Source organism: Clinocottus analis, unplaced genomic scaffold, assembly GCF_023055335.1.
Source record: "Clinocottus analis isolate CAN_PGR_092001 unplaced genomic scaffold, fCliAna1.0.p SCAF_6, whole genome shotgun sequence".
NCBI classification, from domain to species: domain Eukaryota; kingdom Metazoa; phylum Chordata; class Actinopteri; order Perciformes; family Cottidae; genus Clinocottus; species Clinocottus analis.
Window position 1 is genome coordinate 7,344,847 of NW_027176218.1, and position 21,572 is coordinate 7,366,418.

General features: G+C 39.1%; 1 protein-coding gene and 1 pseudogene across 2 annotated transcripts; both read right to left on the minus strand.

Annotated features, from left to right (window-relative positions):
* Nucleotides 1–2,955: 2,955 nt before the first annotated feature.
* LOC137804277 (neuroplastin-like) lies at nucleotides 2,956–14,697 on the minus strand. 2 transcript variants are annotated; one of them, XM_068603418.1, is made up of 8 exons: nucleotides 14,300–14,688; nucleotides 8,342–8,510; nucleotides 8,146–8,240; nucleotides 7,256–7,389; nucleotides 6,775–7,048; nucleotides 5,109–5,130; nucleotides 4,357–4,433; nucleotides 2,956–4,190 (listed from the first exon to the last, which is right to left on the minus strand). In XM_068603418.1, exons 1-7 carry the CDS (start codon nucleotides 14,388–14,390, stop codon nucleotides 4,373–4,375), a joined length of 846 nt encoding a protein of 281 aa, XP_068459519.1. In that variant the 5' UTR covers nucleotides 14,391–14,688; the 3' UTR covers nucleotides 2,956–4,190; nucleotides 4,357–4,372. The 2 variants fall into 2 exon arrangements, with proteins under 2 accessions (XP_068459519.1, XP_068459518.1); XM_068603417.1 differs by lacking the exons at nucleotides 2,956–4,190; nucleotides 4,357–4,433; nucleotides 5,109–5,130 and having other exon boundaries at nucleotides 5,861–7,048; nucleotides 14,300–14,697.
* Nucleotides 14,698–17,423: 2,726 nt separating this feature from the next.
* On the minus strand, nucleotides 17,424–19,028 carry LOC137803925 (UDP-glucuronosyltransferase 2A1 pseudogene; annotated as a pseudogene).
* Nucleotides 19,029–21,572: the final 2,544 nt, after the last annotated feature.

The window sequence follows — 21,572 nt, forward strand, 5'->3', positions numbered from 1 at the left end:
CGAGCCCACAACTCTTTAGTTTGTTATTGTATACCAAGCGTCATTAACTGTGCTGACAAATACCCAGCCTTTAATTAAAAAAACAGTGATTTACAATATTTAACCAAAGTACTCTTTTGAAAAGGGCTGAAACATCTCCAATAAACGGGAGAATTGGTTATGTCCACATTTACATTCCCACATCTTCAGATCAACTTTTGAACCTGCAGTTTGAGGAGAAAAGTCAATCTGTATAAAATCTAATACTTTACTTGTTAATTGGGGATTTGTTTCAACCTTCATTACTGACTGTAATGATATTACAACCTGTTTGGCAAACTATTCTCTTTATTATGGCAGATGCATTAATACTCTCAGTGGCTGCAGTGTTTCATTTTCATTCCCTGAAGATGACACTTTTAGTCGCTTCCCAGCAAAGAACAATATACTTAATTTGGTGAAAGGTTGTTGACAGCTGGTCACATGTTGTATGATTCAATACAAACCATGCATTATTATATGGCCTAATGCCAACAGAAAGACACAAGGGAAGTTTATTTTCTTCTGTAATATTCCTCATAATTTGATAAATGTTAATATATTGCAGGTCAAGAGTCTTCTATACCATATTCAACAGATATTATTTTTCTTTCTCCTATTTTATTCATTTCCACCAGTGTTCACACACAGGGTTTGTCAAATGGCTTGAATAGAATAAAGTGTTCTTTTTTTTTTATTTTAAGCATGTAATCTCTTTCTCTTTGGAAATCCTCAAAATCTCCAAACCAGCTGAGCCTTCAGTCTACTGATCATGCATTCTGTGCCTTATTTAGTAAATTACAGTCATCTTAGTGTGTTTGCAGGCACGATTTTTACCAAGTGCAGGGCGCCATATCACATGGCTGACTTTGTCCAACCCGATGTCAATGAATAAAAATGAGTTTGATCTGTGTACAAAAACTGGCAACTGAATGTACATGTTATGTCCCATGCTTTTCTTGTTGTCATGAACACATGAACGATTGTAACACCCTCATGCTATATCTATTAAAACAATATCAATTGGGAAACACTGTACAGTGAAACCATGTGGTCAGGTGGTGACTGGTACATCTGACAAGAACTGATTATGAATCTTTTAAAGTAGACTTAGTTTGGTCACAGAGGAGGCTGGCAGCAAGTCCAAAAAGAGGGCTACATAGTGAATTATTTACACATAAAAGTATAAATATTTTTAAAATATGTTCAAATGTGTTATAGATGTGTTATTATATACAATCCACTGGCCTGTTCATGAACTAGACCATCAGATTTATTCAAACTTCACCTGACATCTCACCACCTGAATTAGAGATTAATCCACACAGACAGAATGACAAATCATTTTTGTCAAAAGTTGTGTTCCAGTTTTTTTTTCTCAGGGTTCAAAAAGTCACAGATGTCTCTTTGCTCTAGAAATGGACTGCTCTTATGACTGTTTGAATCCCAGACATGTTAATCGAGGTCATCATTACATCATGTAAATCAGATCCAGATATATAAAAGACCAGTTAGAAAAAGGTCGAAAAAACACTTTCCAATATGTCCTTATACTCTCCGGCTGGTAATAGTTAGAAATGTTGATGAAAGCCCGACAATGAGCCCTGGCCACTGTTTCCAGACAGCAGCCACATTAAAATAGCGCCCCCCTTTGCTGTGCTGCTGCAATTTCTTTCATAATGTGTTGAATGTGCTGCCCACTGCTGTTTGAGAAGAACACAATAGAAACATACACTCTGTGAGGAGTTCATTAGGTGCAGGCTAAAACTATATTAAAATGATGTAAGTAATATTGGAACATTGATAATGTCTATTATATACGAAAGTTTATATATTATAAACACCATATACACGATTCACCATGCATCATAAACTACAGCCTCTAAACGAAGCATGAAGTTGAATCAACCCTATTATTAAAGTGTGATATTCAACAAGACTGTTTTAGACCACAGCAGTTATGGAGCAGATTGGTAATCTGATTCTGATAAATGTCGTTATAGTGTTGCTGTCTTTGCCAAACATTGAAATGGCAAAACTCCTCAGAATTAGCAATACTGTCTATAGCACAATTCAATTCAATATTTTTTTTAATTTTGTATAGCCTAAAATCACAAATTTGCCTTGTTGGGCTTTACAATCTGTACACATACAACATCCCTGTCTCAGGACTTTGCATCGTATCAGGAAAAACTCCTCCAAAAAATAGAAGCAAAAACGTTTTATGGGGAAAAAAGGGAAGAAACCTTCATCAGAGCAACAGAGGAGCATCCCTCTCCCCGGATGGACAATAGATGTCAAGTGTTGCAACATTCAAAATGCAAATGTATGTAATTTATCTATGTTCCTATTAGGATAAATAAGCACAATAATATGAGCCCCCTGTAGGCCACAAATCACTTCAAACACTTTAATGCATCACCTGATGCAATACCTTTACACACATTTTTATTCCATATTTAATATTCTTCTACAGTTTATTTTTTTACTTTGTTTTATTATTGTTCTACTGTTCATTTATATTACTTGATTTGTATCTTATTTACTTGAGCAATGCTGCTGTAATCCTGTAATTTCCCCCACTGAGTGACTAATAAAGGATTATTGTATCTTATCTATTTCACATAGTACCTGCACTAATAATCACTGATAGCTACTGATAGTGTTGATAGGTTTATTCATCACGTCAGGCCCAAAGTCAGGATTTTAATTAATAATAAGAATGACATCTTCATCCCTGGAGTTTAACGCTGGGTGCTAGTGGCATATTATTTTTAATCCTAGTTGATTAAACACTGGAAAGAATGTGGTATAGGAGAAGTATAACAACATTTTGTGTGCTTAAAGAAAGTGCTATTTTCTTGGACTGAGTTGGACTTTTTTATTTTCATAACAATGCTCATCAATTAGAAGAAACAAAATGAACCGTAAATGAGCCCAAGTTTGCTTCAAAGTCTGTTTTCATGTTTTATCCTCAGCCAGGCGTTAAAAAGGACTCGTGTGATTTTTCTTTTTTTTATATTTATACTTAATAAGACGCCTGAGAAAGAAGCTATTAACAAGCCTGATATGAGCAACTCAAACGTTCACTAGATGGCGCTGTTCTCAACATGCTTCCTGCATCCTGACGGGATGACCTGTTTGCATCATTGATGCTTCAACTGAATGTCTACTGTGCTCTACAAGGAAACCAACTCAACACACACACTTCCTTTTTCGAGATATTTATTCTTAAAAATGAGTCGGGGATCTTTGAATTGCTTCACGTGTATCCGTCCTGACGTGGGCTTCGTTCGCCACCTCCCACGTTGTATAGAGAATTCATGCAGCTGTGCAGTACGCCCTCAACGCTCTACGGTGATCCTACTAGTTTAAAGCTTTGTCACAGAGAAATCAAAAGCTGCAATGGTTTTCAATATATTGATATGGATAATAATTGCATAGGATAATAGCCATGCTGTACAATACACATGATTATAAAACAATATGTTAGAATTATAAGTACAGATTTCCTAAAGTCGGTTTATACAGTTTTTCAATATCCTCAACATTTAAGTGCATCATATCATATGAATAGTCTTTATATTAATGGTGATCTGACACATAGTTATAGTGATTTAATACATACAGTAAAGTAAATCTTATTCAAATTTAGAGGGACGTTGCAAAGCCCTTAAAATGCAATAGATATTTTCTGATAAAATGGTATGCAGTGGTATGATAAAACTGTACACAACTGTCAAACCAGATTATGGTGGCATTTCTTTTACATTGCCAAGTTTTGTTTTTCCTCTAGAACACACAATACAGATTATCTAAATTAAGCCAAGCTCAGAGAAAAGAGCAAAAAAAAGAATAAAAAGAAAGCCCTTTCTGTATCAAACAGAAGGTCAACATCTTGCATGCATTATTTTAGAAGCAGTAAAAATGTAAAATTAGTGGATAAGAGGGAGAAAAAATAATCTTTAACATCAACAACTGCATGCAGCAACAATGGTTATAATGTTAACATTTTCATAATCCATATTCGCACCCTCACACAATAAAATCATAAGGCATGCCTCATTGAACTCCTGCACAACATACTTGTCGTGGCAGATACATCCTCTGAACAACTGGTATGGATTTCCTTCTTGTTTACCTTCATATGGTCAATACATGTGTAATGAAACCTGCAAATACAGAACATTCACCTCATTAGATCAGACTGATAGTAATCTTATTTTGGTTGAGCGTTCAGATGAGCGGAAGATGATGGTGGATCATATTGTAACTTGTGGCCACAGGGTTGTGATACATATTCATCAGCAGGCTTCCTCTCAATAATGCAATACTTACTCAGCAGATGGGCTGCTCAGTTTGTATTCCTCTGGCGGAGATTCTTGTCTTTGTGGTTGTTGGTTGAATTAGTTTTGCTTTAGCAGGAAGCAAACAACACTATCAGTTCATACCTCAAATAAAAGCAGCCAAATGATTGGCCGGAGATAATTTGATCCAAATTCTAATAACGATTAAATGAAAGTCATTTATCAACTAAAAACCCAAAAGATTTGCTTTTCTTTCGCCATGTACATACTAACTCAATTAAGGATAATAAAAAAAACTACAAACTAACTGTGGATCAAATGGGGCTCTTCACTGATTTTACACAGTTTTCAGCCAGTTGGAACGGTTGCATGTCTTCTGTGGCTAAGGGAGCTTCATAAAGTCTGAGAAGATTCATCAGTTAATCAATAATGAAAAAGGTACTTTAGTTCAGCTGCATATGACTGATAATATGGTAAGTTAAATGACTTTTAAAGTTTCAGAGCATCATGGGCAGGGCTTTACTCATCAGGATAATTAATATTGTAACTTGTTATTGACAGCAAAACATGCCCATGCTTGGCTCATTATATTTCTCTGTGATTGATATGAATGCAGTAAAGCACTATCGCAGGATGCTTCCAGTTATTTGTGATTCAGATTTGGGGTGTACTGTACACTGAGCTCTAGAGACAGTCAGGAGTGGATGCATCATGACAACAAAGCACACATTATCAAGTTAAACATAGTATTGAAGTTATTGAAGGTAAGTTGTTTATACTTACACTGGACCTGTATGGTCATCATCTGATGCAACGAGGGAAAATATGGAGACATGAAGACCACAAAATAAAATAATCGTAAGAATGTTGCACACGTTAATGAATTGACAACTGCTTCTTTTTTTTCACAGAAAGCACAAAGCATTAAGAACAGTAAGTCGTGATTGACACATGGTGCACTTCAGGTTTACAATACTTCTTATGTTTCAACTGTACTGCATGTGAGGATCGCGCTATGGGATGGAAACATACTCCAGATGAGGGAACAAAATGGTAAACAACAGGCTGTCATGCCGCAGGAAAGAACACCTCATGAAGTCACTCACAAAACACAGTGCTGTCAAATCCAGCACAACACCACATTTACACAATTATTTCTGGGCAAAATTTAAAAAAAATAATGTCATGCACAGACAGGCAGCGCTCACAAAGAACAGCTGTTCACTCAAAGAGATTAGTGAGGAGCAGCTCCATTAATATCAGCCCTCTACTGAGGGTAATAAAGTCATTGAAGCAGTGTCAAGCAGTAGCAGCAGAAATGACTGACAGGGACTTGAATGCCAGCTCACTGCTGCGGTTTGATGCAAAAACATGGCGTTCCCGGTTGTAAATAAAATCTTAAAAACGGAAGATTTCGAAGAACATTTGACATGAATGTTGAGGCTGAACAGAACCGTGTCCTGTGCTGTGAGCTGGAGGGATATGAGGCTGAATGCTTATTAACATTCATGAAGCATGCAAAGGCTCACACTTACCACAAACATGGTTTAGGTTATGCAATTTGGGGAGAAGGGAAACAATCTGTTAAAATATTCAACAGCCGATGCTAACCGATGCAAAATATGAAGTATTAACATTTCATGTAAGAATTTGCTGAATGATTAACGCGAGCTACATCTATTTTGTGGGACTGTGCGGATGGATTCGCAAGGTGACTTATACACCATGTAATGTACCATAATGACGATATATTTCTGCGTCACAAACTGATTGAATGTCACAGCTCTGAACTGTCAGTCACCCGCTGCACATTGCATCTGATCAGCATGTGACGACATCAAAATTCACTTTGAGAAGAAAAGGTCACCCAAATACCATTGATGCATAATGTATGATATAGCTTGACTCTTGGAAATGGAGCACTCAGTAGTATTAGAAAATCCCAAGCTGGCATCCACAGATTGTATAGCTAAATGATGTGTCTTGTGGTTAAGCTTGCAGCAGCATGGGGACGGCACAAGGTCCCTGGAAAGCCGTTAATAATTGAAACTGTCCACCACTGCAAAACTGCAGTATCATATTTCTCATGAATATTAAATGCATGAAATTGTCCTGACAAGGTGTGACCTCCTGCAGCCGTGTCTGTCTGTTGGGTCAACCTCGCCAGACTGAATTATTGAATGCCTGCACAGCACTGTGTCAGGTGACTCTGTTAGTGTCTCCTGCTAAGGAATGACTTAAGCAGACAAGAAAAATTTAAGTGTGTCCTCATTGCCCAACACCACGCCGACAGGGGTTTTCAGATGGGAAAAAAAGACTCAACAGGAAAGATCCATGTCAGCTCCGAGCAATAAAATCTGTTTCACCTCAGATATATATGAAAAAAAGCTTGAATAATAAGAGTAGGATAACAGAATAACAGTCATAAGCGCCTCCGCTGGTGACTCACCGTCTTGTAAATCGTCTGGCTTCTTGCGCTTCTCATAAACAACGATGATGACGATCAGGATGATGATCTCAGCCAACACCCCCAGAAGAGGCCATAAGGGGGCCAAGTAACTGCGAACCCTCAACACGATCTTCTCATCGCGGGTGCCGAGCATGTTGGTGGCATTGCAGTGGTACTCGCCCGGATCCACGTTAATGTCCAAGTTGACAATGTTGAGCTCGGTGTAGTTGTCTCTGCTGCTGATGAAGAAACGTCCGCTTGAGTTGTCAATTTCCTGTGGAGGGAGAAGAAAGAGATGTCCTTCATAATGTTTGACAGTGATTGTGTTTTCAAGGACAGACTTGCTTTTACATTCTAGTTAAAGTCAGGAGGTTTAAATACTTACACAGTATTTCAAGCTATTTAACAGGACTTCATAGACTGCAACATTTTATTCATGTTGAATATATCAGTGAGTGTACCGTATATTCATATCACATACCCTGGGAATGCCGTTGTCTAACTTACGCCAGGTCCAGACAGGGTGAGGGTAGCCCACAGACTTACAGTACAGTACAGCAAGTTGGCCCTCATTCTTATTCTCACTGCGCTTGTGGCCTGTAATGTCAGGAGCAGCTAAAACAATATAACAGAGATCCGGCGTTACAATACATTTAGAAATTCACAAAAATAAAGTGTTAAAGGTCTACTGTGGATGTAGTGATTCATAATTGTACGTACAGTAATGAGAGTAAATGGGTTACAAATTTGTGCTTTTCATTATTTAAGAAGAAACAGAAAATACATATATTGTTTTTATTGCATCTACAGTTAAGGAAGCAAAGCCTATAGAAAAGAGCGACGTCGTTAACTGTTTAAATCGTGAAAATAATGATATTTACTTGTTGAGTACCTTTTAAGCAAAATAAACAAAGCACTTCCCGGATTTAGGAGGATGACAGAAAATAAAATTGGCATTAAACAGCTACAGAAGGGTCAAAATAATGCAGCCAACAAGATTGTAAATCTTTTTTTCTTCCCGGTTGAAAAGAAATGCGCCGTAAAATACAAGCAAACCAAATCCAATTTGCCTGTATAGCGATGCATGTGACAGCAGAAAAGGCTGACCAGATTTTAACATTGACATAATCCCTTGCCATCAGACAAACAAGACACCATCTGCTGCCACTGAGCCGGCGTTGGTTAGATGGAGGTGTCAAGGGCGCAGGCCGCCCCTGAGCAGCGAGCAGAGCCGTTTGAAATCACAGGTCCTCACATGACAGCGTTGCTAGTGCTCAAGGCCATTCGAGGTCATTTTTTATCAGAGGCATCTCTAATGTGGCTGTGAAACTGACAAAAAAAAAGGCTTGCAGCTCACAAATCAACACCTACATTTAACTTCTATGGTGGCGTTTGCTGGAGGAGCCATCTCGAAGGTGTAGACACACGTGTACCATCCAGCGGCGTCTCCTCTTGGTTTATTCAGACTGCAGAGCAGAAACAGACCTCACATGAACCCACAACAGGCTGCAGAACTCTGAGTTTAACACACACACATAAGTTGTATAAGGTTTGCTGTGACGCCTACCTGTACTCGGTGTTCCTATTTGGGCTGCGTGTTTCCGGGATCTCCTCCCCGTTCTTCATCCAGTAGCTCTCCTGGTGCTCACTGTGGGCGCTGGTCAGGTTGCACTGCAGTAAGTAAGCGTCGCCTTCCACAGGAAGTGTGGTGTGTTCAGAGGTCGAAATGGACGGCTCTGTAAGAGAGACACAGATCAGCTTCGACAGAAGTGATGTTTGCTGGGACTCGTGGGAAGAGGGTGTGTTGGAGGATGTAAACGCATAAAGGGTTCAGACAGACACCACAGCCAGCCACACTTTATACAATATAGCACAGGAATAGAGTTGTGAGGTGGGAGGAGTTATTTCGGGCATCCAGGGTTCCTTAAGTAGAAGTCCTTTTCTGTGTTGTTAGGTGACTGGGAAGTGGGAGCACTTCCAAGGTTTGAATGAAACTCCCTCGGTTGAATCATTGGTATAAAACATGTCCAACTGTATTAGAAAATATCTTGTTCTTTAATATAACGTTATGCTACAAGCTTGTGTGCATACGTTTTTGAAACTCTGAGCTGCAGAAACATTTCAGTTAGTACCAAAAAAGTGTTGAGATTAAACACCCAAGTTCAGTACCTGCACATTTTTATTTCAATCTAGATTTGTGCATTTCAGATTCTGCCACTGATTGTTTGCTGCTGGGGAGCAAACCACAGCCAATTGTTAACATTCATAAGAAACATAAATAACAAGGTCACCAAATATTGGATAACTTTGCTGAGTGTAAGTATAGTCAGTAGGCAACATTTTACATTTTATAAACACAGAAATAATGCAGATTACGGCTTCTTTTTTTTTTTAAACAATTGAATATAATTATGTACAGTTCACAGAAATGAGAGGCTGAGAGTTAAATGGAGAGACAAATCAAGTAATGAGGAAATGAAGATGGAGAGGAGACTGAAGCTTGAAGGTTGCACTGAACCAACGGATGAGCACAAAATACTACTCAACTCAGTACATAAAGACTAGTCAATGGCAACTATAAAGGCTGAAGGCCCTCTGAAGAGGTTTAAGGGAGGCTGGATCAAAAAGGAACGGCTAAGTTTGGTTGCTAACGGAAGGGAAGAAGGTGTTTCCTCTACATTGCCCACTCACTCTGCAGCACCGTTATAGTGGCCTGAGCACGGATCCAGGTGTTGGCTGGATTTTGGTGCAGTTCATTACGTCGCGGGTCATTACTGGCTCTGCACTCGTAGGTCCCGGCATCGTCCATCGTGAGACGAGAGACACCCAACACGCTTGCGCCGTTGGAGCCGTAGGCCGTGCTGATTGACACCCGCTGCTTACGGGCGCCGTCCCACAACTGCCTGAAGGAATCGGCTCTGTTGCTCTCAGAGTACCACCACTGGATTTCCGGGGTGGGGTTTCCCACCACGTCACAATACAGCTCAAAGGTGTCGCCCGTGAGCTTAGTCTCAGAAAATGGGGATTTCACAAAGCCCGCTAGTGGAGGTTTAGGGGACAGCATGTCCAGAGGTACGCCCCCGCAAAAGAAAAACAGGTGGTGGGGAGGAAGGCAAAAAATAACACGATAAATTGAATGGGAAGAAGAAAAGGAAAGACAAACAGAAAAAAAGATAATGTGAAATAATAATAAAAAACACTGACAACACAAATTATCTTAAAGTGAAACAAAGGTTGATTTAGAAAATGTAAAGAAATGTCAAGACTTAAATTAGGCAAATTAAAAAAAAATGTTTTTTTTAAATTTGTTTTCATTTAATTGTTGTCGACTCCTTTTCTTTTCAATCAACTAATAGTTTCAGCTTTAACATACAACCTAAAAGCGACAAACACAAAACAGTAAAATCTGCATCAAACTGTCTGTCAGGAACGGTCTCATTTGTGGTTTTTGGTGAGAGAGAGAGAAAAGAGAGACAACCTCAGAAGCCATTATTGCTGCTATTTCTAGGGAGCGTTCATGTAATTCTGCTGGGATGTCTTTGTGCGGCTGCTCTCACTTGATTTTGTTCAATTAACGACATCATATAAATGTGTGCCGGGCTCGCACAGCACTCGTCTCTAAAAGTCCTCCAAGTGACCTTGTCATTTTCATTACATCTCACATGTATAATGAAAACAACATTTGTGCTTGCTCATACAATTATTCAGTAATGGGGCACAGAGACCGGGTCAAACTGTATACTGTTAATTTTACTGGATCGACAGGTCTCCCTCTGAACTGAAAGCAATACGAGTGAAACAATTGATCACTGCTGCACAGATTGAACGAGGTGGAGGAGGAGGGGGGGGAGCTGCAATCATAAGCATGGTCTATAGGCACAGTGAGAGGAGATTTATAGAAAACGGCAGCTCTGGGTCTCTGGGGAGCGTGTGGGCGCACGGTGATATACCCTCTCCGTTTCCATAGAAGCACTCTACGGCAACAAAGTGGGAAGAGGAAGAGATGGACAACCAGACCAGGCAGATTATCACAAAGCAGAGAGACATGTTTGTTTTTTTGTCCAGATGAAATCAAAACCCTGCTGTACAGCCCGCAACTGGCATATCAAGAGAGCCTATATTACAACTAATGGAGTCGCATACATAAGTCCTGCTTTAAATCCTCGTTTCATGAAGGAATTATATTGCATTATTCTGACAGGTGTTTATCATTTCGCCTCATTGTTGTTTATAAGTACCAGTAAACAACAGGACTGGGTCTGAAAACCCAAACCTCAGCTCTTAACACAGAACTGCTGAGTGACACTTCCTGCCAACTCAGATAGTGTAGATGTGTCAAAAGTGCTGAGCGAGTAGCGCTGTACTGTACACACATGGCTAAATGACAACACTCATGTCGAGTTGAGTTTGTTGTTGTGTGACTCATGTGTGTGATCTTAGAACGATAAAATCTGCATTGCACTATTATTTATTTTTTTCTCCAACATATCTTAAGCTTTGAATATTCTGTGCTATATATATTCAACGTATCCATTAATTATGTAATAACAGGCTTAAAAACCTTTTATTCTTCTTATGTTGTTGAGAACATTTATTTTTTATTTCTACATTTACTTTTTTTTCCATGTGTCCCACTTGATAAATTTTATATTACACAGTTTCCAGATAGTTTCTTGGTGTTTAAACGTCTTTAAAATGTATTTGTTCTGTTTCGGTATCTATGCTTTAAACTGGATTTTCTTGGTAAATGTGGAAGTGTGCGTGTGTAATAAAACCAAACCACACTGAAACTACCTGCGTATCTAAATCTATTTGTCTTCAATGTTTTGGCTTTAACAACAATCACAATTTCACAGAATGCAGGGTGACATCTTCAAGTTAAAGTTTGATTTTTTTTTTAATTGGATATGTCATCATCTTATTATCTATACTTCTGATCATCCATAAATGACTTATTCGTCTAATTGTTTCACATCTAAGTAGGACCATGGTATAGTGCTATTTTAACCACCTTCCAGCGTCCCATACTACATTTAGCCAGTGAGAAAACTCAATCTCGTGAAAATCACTTACACCATAATTCATTAGACTGTAAAGTATTTCTCTCCAATCAAGACACTTTGATGTTTTAGTAAGGACCAATTAAAATGTGCCTTTTAGGCACATCCTGTCAGCCCTTTGTGATTGTAAACTGTTAGGATGGTTAATATAGTGCTTGTACCAGAAAATAGGACATGCTCAACTTCATAACCTTATTACTATACTTTTAATTATTACTGGAGACTTACTTGAGTTTATATTGATGCTACATTATTCAAACCATAAATCTGACAACAGAAGGCATGTGGAATATTCATGGGTCTTCCCTTGCAGATATTTTCTCTATATCTTTCATGAAACCATTTAAACCAGTGTATTACCATGTTTTAGCCATTGTCCCAGTTACTGCAGTGATACATATTGAGTAGCGATTTGGTTGCTAAATGAATATTCCATCATTGTTCTGATGAACAGAGAAAACTATCGAGTATTATTGCATATATTTACACGTTGGTTTTAAAATGGAGTATTGGAATTTTCCAAAAGGCGACATTGTGATCTGATGTTTAAAGAAAAATAATAGTTATTTTTGATGACAGAAATGCAAATTAGAACAGAAACGATAGAAAAATAATCTGCAGCATTTTTGTGAACCTCTTTTTTTCTGTCATTGTATTGACCAAACAATTAATCAACAAATTGAAAAGTAAATATTGGAATAATCAATTAAAATAATCAATATTTGTAGCCCCACTGCAAATTATTCAGACAGGGGCTTATAATTTAAAGCTTGTGATGTATGGTGTGTTATTCACTAGATAAACAAAATGAAGATTATAAAATCAATTGAGTTGCATGTCAGTAACTATTTGTTTGTCCGGATAATTACACTCTGACCTTTAAACAAACAATAATATAAAACACAAGACTGATCATTTTCCAAAACTTAATAATGGAATTAAATTCATTAGTGACCAAACTCCTCCGTTTGCATTAATTGTTCATTAACTGAGACCTGCATTTATAGAAGTTTCTGTATCTTGTGCGTGAAACTTCTAAATACAATTTTGAATGACGTACACAACCTCCTTGGTAAAAGCCAATCTACTTCAGGTCAAACACACATCCTTAGGGAACTTTGACAGAAATAGCTTCACAAGTGAGCAGCCATTAGCAGAAACAAATGGCTTCTGATGAGGCTGACTGCTGTGCGCGTTATAGCATTACAACTCGACTAATGATATATTTTCAGTATGTAAAGTATACTGTGGTGTTCTGTTAACCATCCATCCTCTCTGGATTCGAAGATGATAAGACAATATCACACTTACTAGCTGTCCGTCAGATAAGGCATTACATTTAGGCCCAACTTTATCCGCTGGCTCGCTGATTGAAGAGGAGATGTAACGAGTGGGTGTGCAGTATAGGAGATGTGTAATGCTTTCCTACACATGGTAAACTCAAGGGAAGGCCAGAGCTGAATAAATTCTCACTTACTGTTACACAATGTTTGCTAATCTACATAGCAGACTCACAGCATCCACCACCAAACACTCAGCTGAGACAGGTTTATACTGCCTGTTAACCATTTGGATTTATGAGCAGACGGGTCAATTGGACCAGTGGAATCACGCTGAGTGAGAAATCAATTCCATTCTGCAGTGCAGTGCATCTCAGCAAAGAGTTAACAGATCCACTCTTGCAAGACGACATTAAAGCCATGGTCTCAGTGCAGCATCTCCGCTCTATAAATAGAAGCATGCAGCAAAATGGACTGGTGCTATTTACAGCACTTCTGAGGTCCAACATCTAATTACATACATCTTATGCTTGGTCTCAAGGACCTGGACGGATGCAGAGAATGATCTAACCCGGTAGGAGGGGAAATGGAGATGCACTGCTGGGTACTGAATTCCTGAGCCATATCCTGACATACCTGGGCAGACCCACGCATGACAGCTTGAGGATTGTGTGAGAACCACTCTCTAAAAAGGAGAGCATGGCAGATTTTGAACTTCACTGTGACACCATTTCCCCATCCACCTTCCTTCTGCTCTCCCGCAACCTAAGGAGCATAACTTGTCCTTGCTGCAATCAGCAACGGCTCTTGTATGCAGCTCCACACTTCAAAAAGGACATTTTAGGGACACGGGCCTCCGTGTGGCCCACTTTCGCCCAACGAACAGGCTAATTATTTATTTACCCCTTTCAAATGCACAGAATGCCAATAAAAACGGGCTTTATTCGACTAATAACAGTTTATTACAGTCTAACATTAAGGTATTATGTAATGAGACCTGGTTGCTGGTGGGATATGCCTGATGTTCCTATATGAAAAGACACGTCTTGTAATAATTCATAAAAATCAAAAAAAATAAAAGCCCCACTGCAGAAATGCAGGCGACATCCCTCCCTAAAAAGCACCGCATTTTCGCCATGAGATTATACCGCCGAGTAGTTTCTAAGAGAAGAGCTCGTTTCCTACCGTTCTGAGAGGAGACGGACTGCAGCATCAGGGCTCCGAGTATCGCCACCGAGAAGGACATGACTGCAGCTCTTCGTTTGCCAGGTATCATCTTCGCAGACTGGGGGGGGTCGGAAAATGCCGGTAGTGGAGCGCTAAGGTGACCTGAGCGGGATGCGGTGCCGCGGGGTGGATTCGCCGAGGCTCTCACCTCCACACACTCCAAGCGTATCACGCAGAGACTAAAGTGTCGCTGGGTAGACCAGCAGGAGTCCTTTGCTAGCTACCTGTGCAGCTCTCTGCTCTGCTGTCAGCCCGGTGCAGCAAGGGAACCACCTTTTTTCTTTTTTTTTTCCCTTTTTCTTTTTTTTTTAAACCACCAGTTTAATCTTAAATCCCGCGAGATCTTGGAGGAGCGCGTGCAAGCGGGTACATCAGACACCGTCCCGTCATAAAGTAGAGCAGGAATCAATTATATTAAAATAGACAAGATGGACGCTGTTATTTTTCAGGGAGGTTGTTTTTGTTTTTTTTTACAAAGTCATTTAACGATGAAACCAACCCACGTGGGAAAAGCACATGGAAGCACATTAACTCACTGTTGAGATACTTCCGCCGTGTTTTCCCGCAATTTAACAGCGCAATGGAACGCTACGATAGTTCTTTTTGACTGATTAGTTCTTTTTGAGTGTTCCGCCAACCAATTGGAACGGAATTTTCAGCAATTGATACAAATGTAACGGCGCCTAGAGCTTAACAAACTGCTACTAGGCCTGAAACTGTGGGTGAAGCAGTCTCTCAGTCTGACTTAAGCCCTGACCTTAACAGCACTTGGGGCTTTAAGAAGTAATCCTATTTATCTTTGAGCTAATATAGGGTAACGACCGCCTCACGTACCTACGACAGTGTTAACGTGTTCCTAAACTTAATTGAGCCTGTTAAGTGGCCTATACATACTTTACTTGTGGTCAGTGGTGGATGTCATTGGAAGCATTTCATACTCATTTGTTGTGACTAACTGGATATGGATTCTGTGCAACTCGTGGACACGGATGTGCAGCAAAAATGATGCAAAGTGAACAAACTGGAATATTGTTGATGATGCAATAGTGCATTCATTCCACTTAATTGATAGAAATTGGTCCAGAAGAAACACAAAATGCAAATGAATAGAGACAGAAGAACTGCTTTGTTCTATATGAATAGTACAAGCATGTCTTCCAGTGAGATTCAGTGGGCCATGGCTGTGGTTAGTTTGTGTGCAGCTTATTGCTGCACATAAATAACAATGTCATTATTTCACACTTATTGGGTTAAGTCACATATGATCTTGCTCTATCTGCACAAGCCACAACCACAAGAACTTATATCAGAGTCCATTCTTGCGACTCACCCCTCCCTTCTGCAACACGTGACTGGCTGGTACACTTGGTCCAAAGGACACATGGGACAACTCTTTCCAAAACAGCTTGAACTTTATTGTTTCTCTTATTATTTTACAATTGTTGGCTGGTTGGTCCATTTAGGTTGAAAACCATGGAACACCAAAAAGCAAAAAGTTATTAAAAAAACATAAAATAAATACTTTTATTACCAGTGGCTTAATACCACAAGTTGAATCCTGGTCTGTCTCTGTCTCAGCTGAAATGTTTTGCTGTGTCCTTCCTTTAACAGACGCTTCAACTTAAAAGAATTAGCAGCCTTCACTAGTGTACTGGTGGTGCATTATGGGACATGCAGTCTTTTCTCTTTTTTTCCTCTCTTTTTTTCCTTTTGACAAAGTAACGTAATTTGAACTCAACAGTAATTGTTATGTTTTCAGGAAGTGAGAGGCCTTACCTTTGCTCTCCGACTTGTCTTTAAGTACCCAACCCCATGTTCAGATGGGCGGTCGGCTGCTTTGATGCCCACTTCTCTGTCACTTTGGACTCACCAGGTAAAATACCGATTGGTCTATTGTTTCCTACAGTTGTTTGACAAATTGATCAGATGAGCAGCAGAGCAGACTTGGGCATCCTTACATTTTTTTTTTTAAAGTGGAATCCAAACCATGAACATCCTTTGCTTTTGAGTCTTGTATTGAGCATATGATGCTTTCCATTCCAGAATAATATATTTCTGTTATTCTAAAAATGTGTTTTGTATCATTGATTGGGGTTAATGTTATGGTTCTGGAGGAGAAGCTTTGGGTCAGCTGAGTTAATAAAAAGTGTATCAAAGTACTCGTTATTATGTCATGATTTTGGGTTGAGATTTCAATCACTTTGAATTCTGGTTCCCTTGTTCTCTGATCATTATTTCTTTCAGTAAATGTATTAAGACTTTTCCATATCCATGTCTCATTTCCCCTGCAATCATTAATTACTCTAATAAAAAAATCAGCTTTAGCCTTCCTATGTTACTTACTAAAGTGCTCTTTTCAGCACATCTCGCTCCTATGTTACTTACTAAAGTGCTCTTTTCAGCACATCTCGCTCTTTCATTTGTCACCAGAGGGCGTAATTGAGCCATGGTAAAGGGTTCTTTTGTCTATGTCTGTACATGTAGTACAAACATAGACAAAGAAATCTTTCTTTGAAAGGAGGATATTAGTTTGTTTATGGTAGTCACAAAAGTATTGCTAAGTACTGATGACCTGTCAGCAGGTTATGAGATGTTGTTATTCTCTCAGGTCTGTCGGTCCTTGCACCAGTTGACTAAGATTTAATTGGTTTGTTATCTTCTTAAGTTTCTTCCTATCTTTTAGAATGCTGTCTCGTAAAACAAATTGAGTGTGGTCGATAAAAAAAAAAGAACAAGAGATGACATTGAAAGAACAAGAAGAGACATTGATCTGTTTCATATGTTGTTTAAATGAGACTGCATTTGATTGTCTCTTTAAGATTGATTAACAATCCTCTTCCTTTACCCTTGGGTACAATGTGTGTATAGGACACATTGTACCCACAGACATTAAAAGCAGCCATGGGTGAAAGTTTGTTTTGCCATGTTTCTGTGATGCTGGTATAGATTGTTTAAGTTAATTGATCTTTAGGACAATGCTGCAGCAATTTTATGCCGGCCTAATAATACTTTTGAGGACTGTTGGGTTAATGTTGGTAAATCTTACATTTTGCACAAAAAAAACAACATTTTATTTTTCATGTCATTCATTTTTAACTTTTTTCCCAACTACAATAATTCTCCACAGTAACCATACAATTGAAATGCAGATGAATGTTACCAGCAAAACAACTGCCAACAAAGCAGCAATGACATCAATACAATTGTAAACAAACCAGGACATTTTGGTGGACTGAGTCTGCAGATGACGGGCTCCTTTATGTCTGATGACGTATTCTATCCAAAACACTGCCTGGTCCAGTACTTTCATGGGCTGATCTCTGTTCAGCCTTGAGAGCCTTTGCATGTTTTCCTTGTAAGAAGGATTGTAAAGAGCCGCCTTGAGGGCATCTGCAAAAATGTGCCTGTCAAGCTCGGCAATATCAACAATCACAGCTGCTCCCTTTGCTCTGATTCTGGAGAGGTTATCAGACTGATCAAAGAATAAAGGAAGTCCAACTACAGGAACTCCGTGGTAAATTGCTTCCTGAACCCCGTTAGTGCCTCCGTGGGTCACAAACACTTGTGTCTTGGGATGTCCTAAGAGGTCTTTCTGTGGCAGCCAGTTGACCAATAATGTGTTGTTGCCCAGGTTAGCTGGCCTTTGTCCCAGATGCCTCCATACGACCTTCTGAGGCAGCTGGGCAAACGCTGCAGCAATCTCCTCAGTGACATCTTGAGGGAGATTCCCGACTAAAGATCCTAAAGTCATCATAATGACCCCGTGATCTCCAGAGCTCTGGACAAACTCCTCCAAGTCCACAGGGAGTGGCTTTGGGGGCTTGCACTGAAATCCACCCATGTAAATTATATTTGGCATTGTTGGACGTGGAAATTCAAAGACAAAATCATTTCTCATAAGCCAGATATCTGCATCCAGAAAAAACGTTGAATAATCCACATCTGGACCAAAGTATTTTTTAACTATTGGTTTGTAGTGAGGTTCTGTCATGTATGACATCGTGAACATCCCCATATAATAACTCAAAACATTCTTTATTCTTTGTGGGAAGGTCATCTTATCTGTCAACTCTGTTGCAGTGAAAGGAATGTATGACAAAGGTGAAGGGGCAATAAGGAAATGCGCTTCACCTTGAATGGTCCACCGGACATTAAAAACAAGAGGAACTTGGAGTCGACGTGCCAGCATTGCTCCGACGCCGATACCAGGGTCAGTCAAAACCACATCATATTTAGCTTCATGGAACGATTGCATCAGGCTTTCATCTTCAAACATCTGAACGACCACTTGACTCATTCCCTTGTGGAGCTGAGAGAACTGGTCCACAACCAGCATCTCGATCTGAATATGTGACCAGATTTTAGACCAAGAAGACGCATGCCTACCCTGAAGACGAATCTCCAGCTGTCGAGACAAGAAGGCTTCAAAGTATTTTTGCTCAAATCCACCAGGGCTGGGAATAGTGACAGAAGTGTAGAGAGGAGACTTTTCATTGATGTACCAGCTGTCGGACGAGCGAACCACAGTGACCTCGTGGTCTTTGGCATGCAGTTCCTCAATGAGTACTTTCATATTTATCCAATGGCTTCCGTCCAATGGGAACACCAGGATTTTGCCCCCAGATGCACCGGAGAGTTCAATCAAGAGTAGAGCAAAGGTGAGCAGAGACAAGGGGAGCATCTTCATGATGACGTCACTCAGAGACCTACAAAATGCCCAAAAGGATCATGGAGTACAAGTATGTTCACTGCTGTATTCTAGTAGAGTTTTGAGGTTTGTTTTACTCTGTAATTGCCACATTATTCCTACGTTCAATTACATTTCAGAGGGAAATATTGCATTTTTGCAGATAACAATTTAATACAAAAAACATATATGTTTGCAACAAACACTTGATAAAGATTAAACTACAACCATTACCCATTGTAAACTTTACACAAACAGGACATCTACCTAGATTTGTTCTAACCATGTTTCAACTAACTCCATGACTATTTTACTTTAAGTGCGATTAACATATCTTTTTATTAACACTTACCTAAATCCACAGTTACAAGAAAGTCCATCCAACGTTGAATCGTCAGTTCAATGATCTTTACAATTATTCTATAACATAAAAAATACAGTATTGGAAATAAACAAACTCAAGTACTATTCTTGAGTTATTTATAATAATTTATATTTACTTGAGATTAATGTCCCCTCTATAAACTTAATTTATATAACAGCTTGAGGCCAAAATATACAACAAATGAAATAACATTTAAAACATAAATTGATAGCCTGTTAATACATTTTATCTTTTGAACTTGTTGAACTTCACACAAACAGTACACACAACTAAAAAAGATTTGCGCTGACCGTGTTTCAACTAGACACACACTCCATGGCGGTTTAACTTTACATGTGCCTAACAGAGCTTTTTATTAACACTTACCTAAATTCACAGGTACAAGAAAGTAAATCCAACTTCAAAACGTCAGTTCAACGACTCTATGAGTTTTTCAATAAATTGTTGTGCACAGTTGGAAAGAAAGAGTGCTGAACAAATCTCCTGGTCTGTCCTTCAGTGTCATGATTGGCTGGTATGTGGTAACATGTACTATGAACAGTTATGTTGTATAAGAAGGTGTGTATTCAGGGTGAGAGGGTCGGCCGAGTAATGAGCTATCGACCTTTCCCTGCTTCAAATTCATTATGACATCGGTCTATAAATATCACTATCACAGCATTTACCAGTAACAGTAAACATAAAGTACAGTTCTCTGTTCTTTTTTTCATTTTACTGTGCTTTAAGATCAAGTTCAGCATTTTTTTCTCTGTACCCCTTGTGTCTTGGTCAAAAGACAAATGATACGATAAATGTTTTTTTCAAACTCAGACTCATTGGCCTTGGCTCATTTTCTGTGGAGAACATAAATCAGAACACATTTTTAATGACAACACACTGTACACCCCCACTACACATTTATATTAAATACAGGATAATCGGGTCCACTTGACCCGCGACTAATAAGAGTGGAAATTGCAGCTGGAGCAGGTTAAGAAATTTCGATGTGTTGGTATGGTGATTTTTCCAAACATGCCTCCACCAACTAAAAAGCCTTATCTACGTCATCTTATCTTGAAAATTATCCAGCTAACTCAGTAAGCCAGGTACCAGAAACGAGGTCCTGATCACAACTGATCAAGGTGACCAAAGGATTCTCTGCTCAGAGGGCCTTGAAATTGATTTTGGAATAGAGAGACACTTTTGATGGTGATGGTGTAAAGAAGAGCCTGTCAGCAGCTAAAACGTGAAGAAATATGAATGATCTGATCTCAGGGTTCTATGCTCTGACCTCAAGGTTCTATGCTCTGACACCAAAGGTTCTATGCTCTTATCTCAGGGTTCTATGCTCTGTCATGGTTCTATGCTCTGATCTCAGGGTTCTCTAACCTCAAGGGTCTATGTTGAGCATCACTTACATCTTTATTATAATTGATTTATATTATATGAACACAATATGAACACAACACAAGGGTTAAACTCAGGTTAAGGGGGAAAATAAACAAAGAAAATACAGAGCTCTGACAAAATAACAAACCAAATCAAACATAACTAATATCCATCTGCAACTTTGTGTGTGTGGAGTGTGGTGCGATCACGGTGCTTATCTGTGCAATGTGATGTGAAGATTGTGGAGTGAATCAGTGCTGTTGACTGGCAAGGTGCTCCTCTGCACACCCGCAGATGATCAACCTGCACTTTGCACAACCAGCAGTCTCGTTCTGTACCAAAATATATAATCTGCACAATTTGATTATCCTCTTTAGTTGATGAAAGTACCAGATACAAAACAAATATCACTCAAGATTACTATACATTCAATCCTTTTAGCTGCTGCACATGTAAAACCCCAGCACTAGCATAACACACTGATCAGCATTTTCCTCAATTCCTTCTAATTACGCATTACGTAATTCCACTTAATTCATACAATAAGTTAGTTTTTTTTTGTAAACGTTTTCTCAAAAAAACACACAACCCAGGATAACACAAATTCTTACCAAGAGAACCTTTCCTACTCTCACCGAACATTGATTTACCTACAGCTGTGTTAGCTATGTTAGCTGGCACAGAATGGTGAATATGCCTCTGGAGAATAGAATACACAAACCATTTTCAACCATTTGGCTCCTACAACACATATAATGTTGAATAAGAGTCCATGGTTCCACACTTCTGGA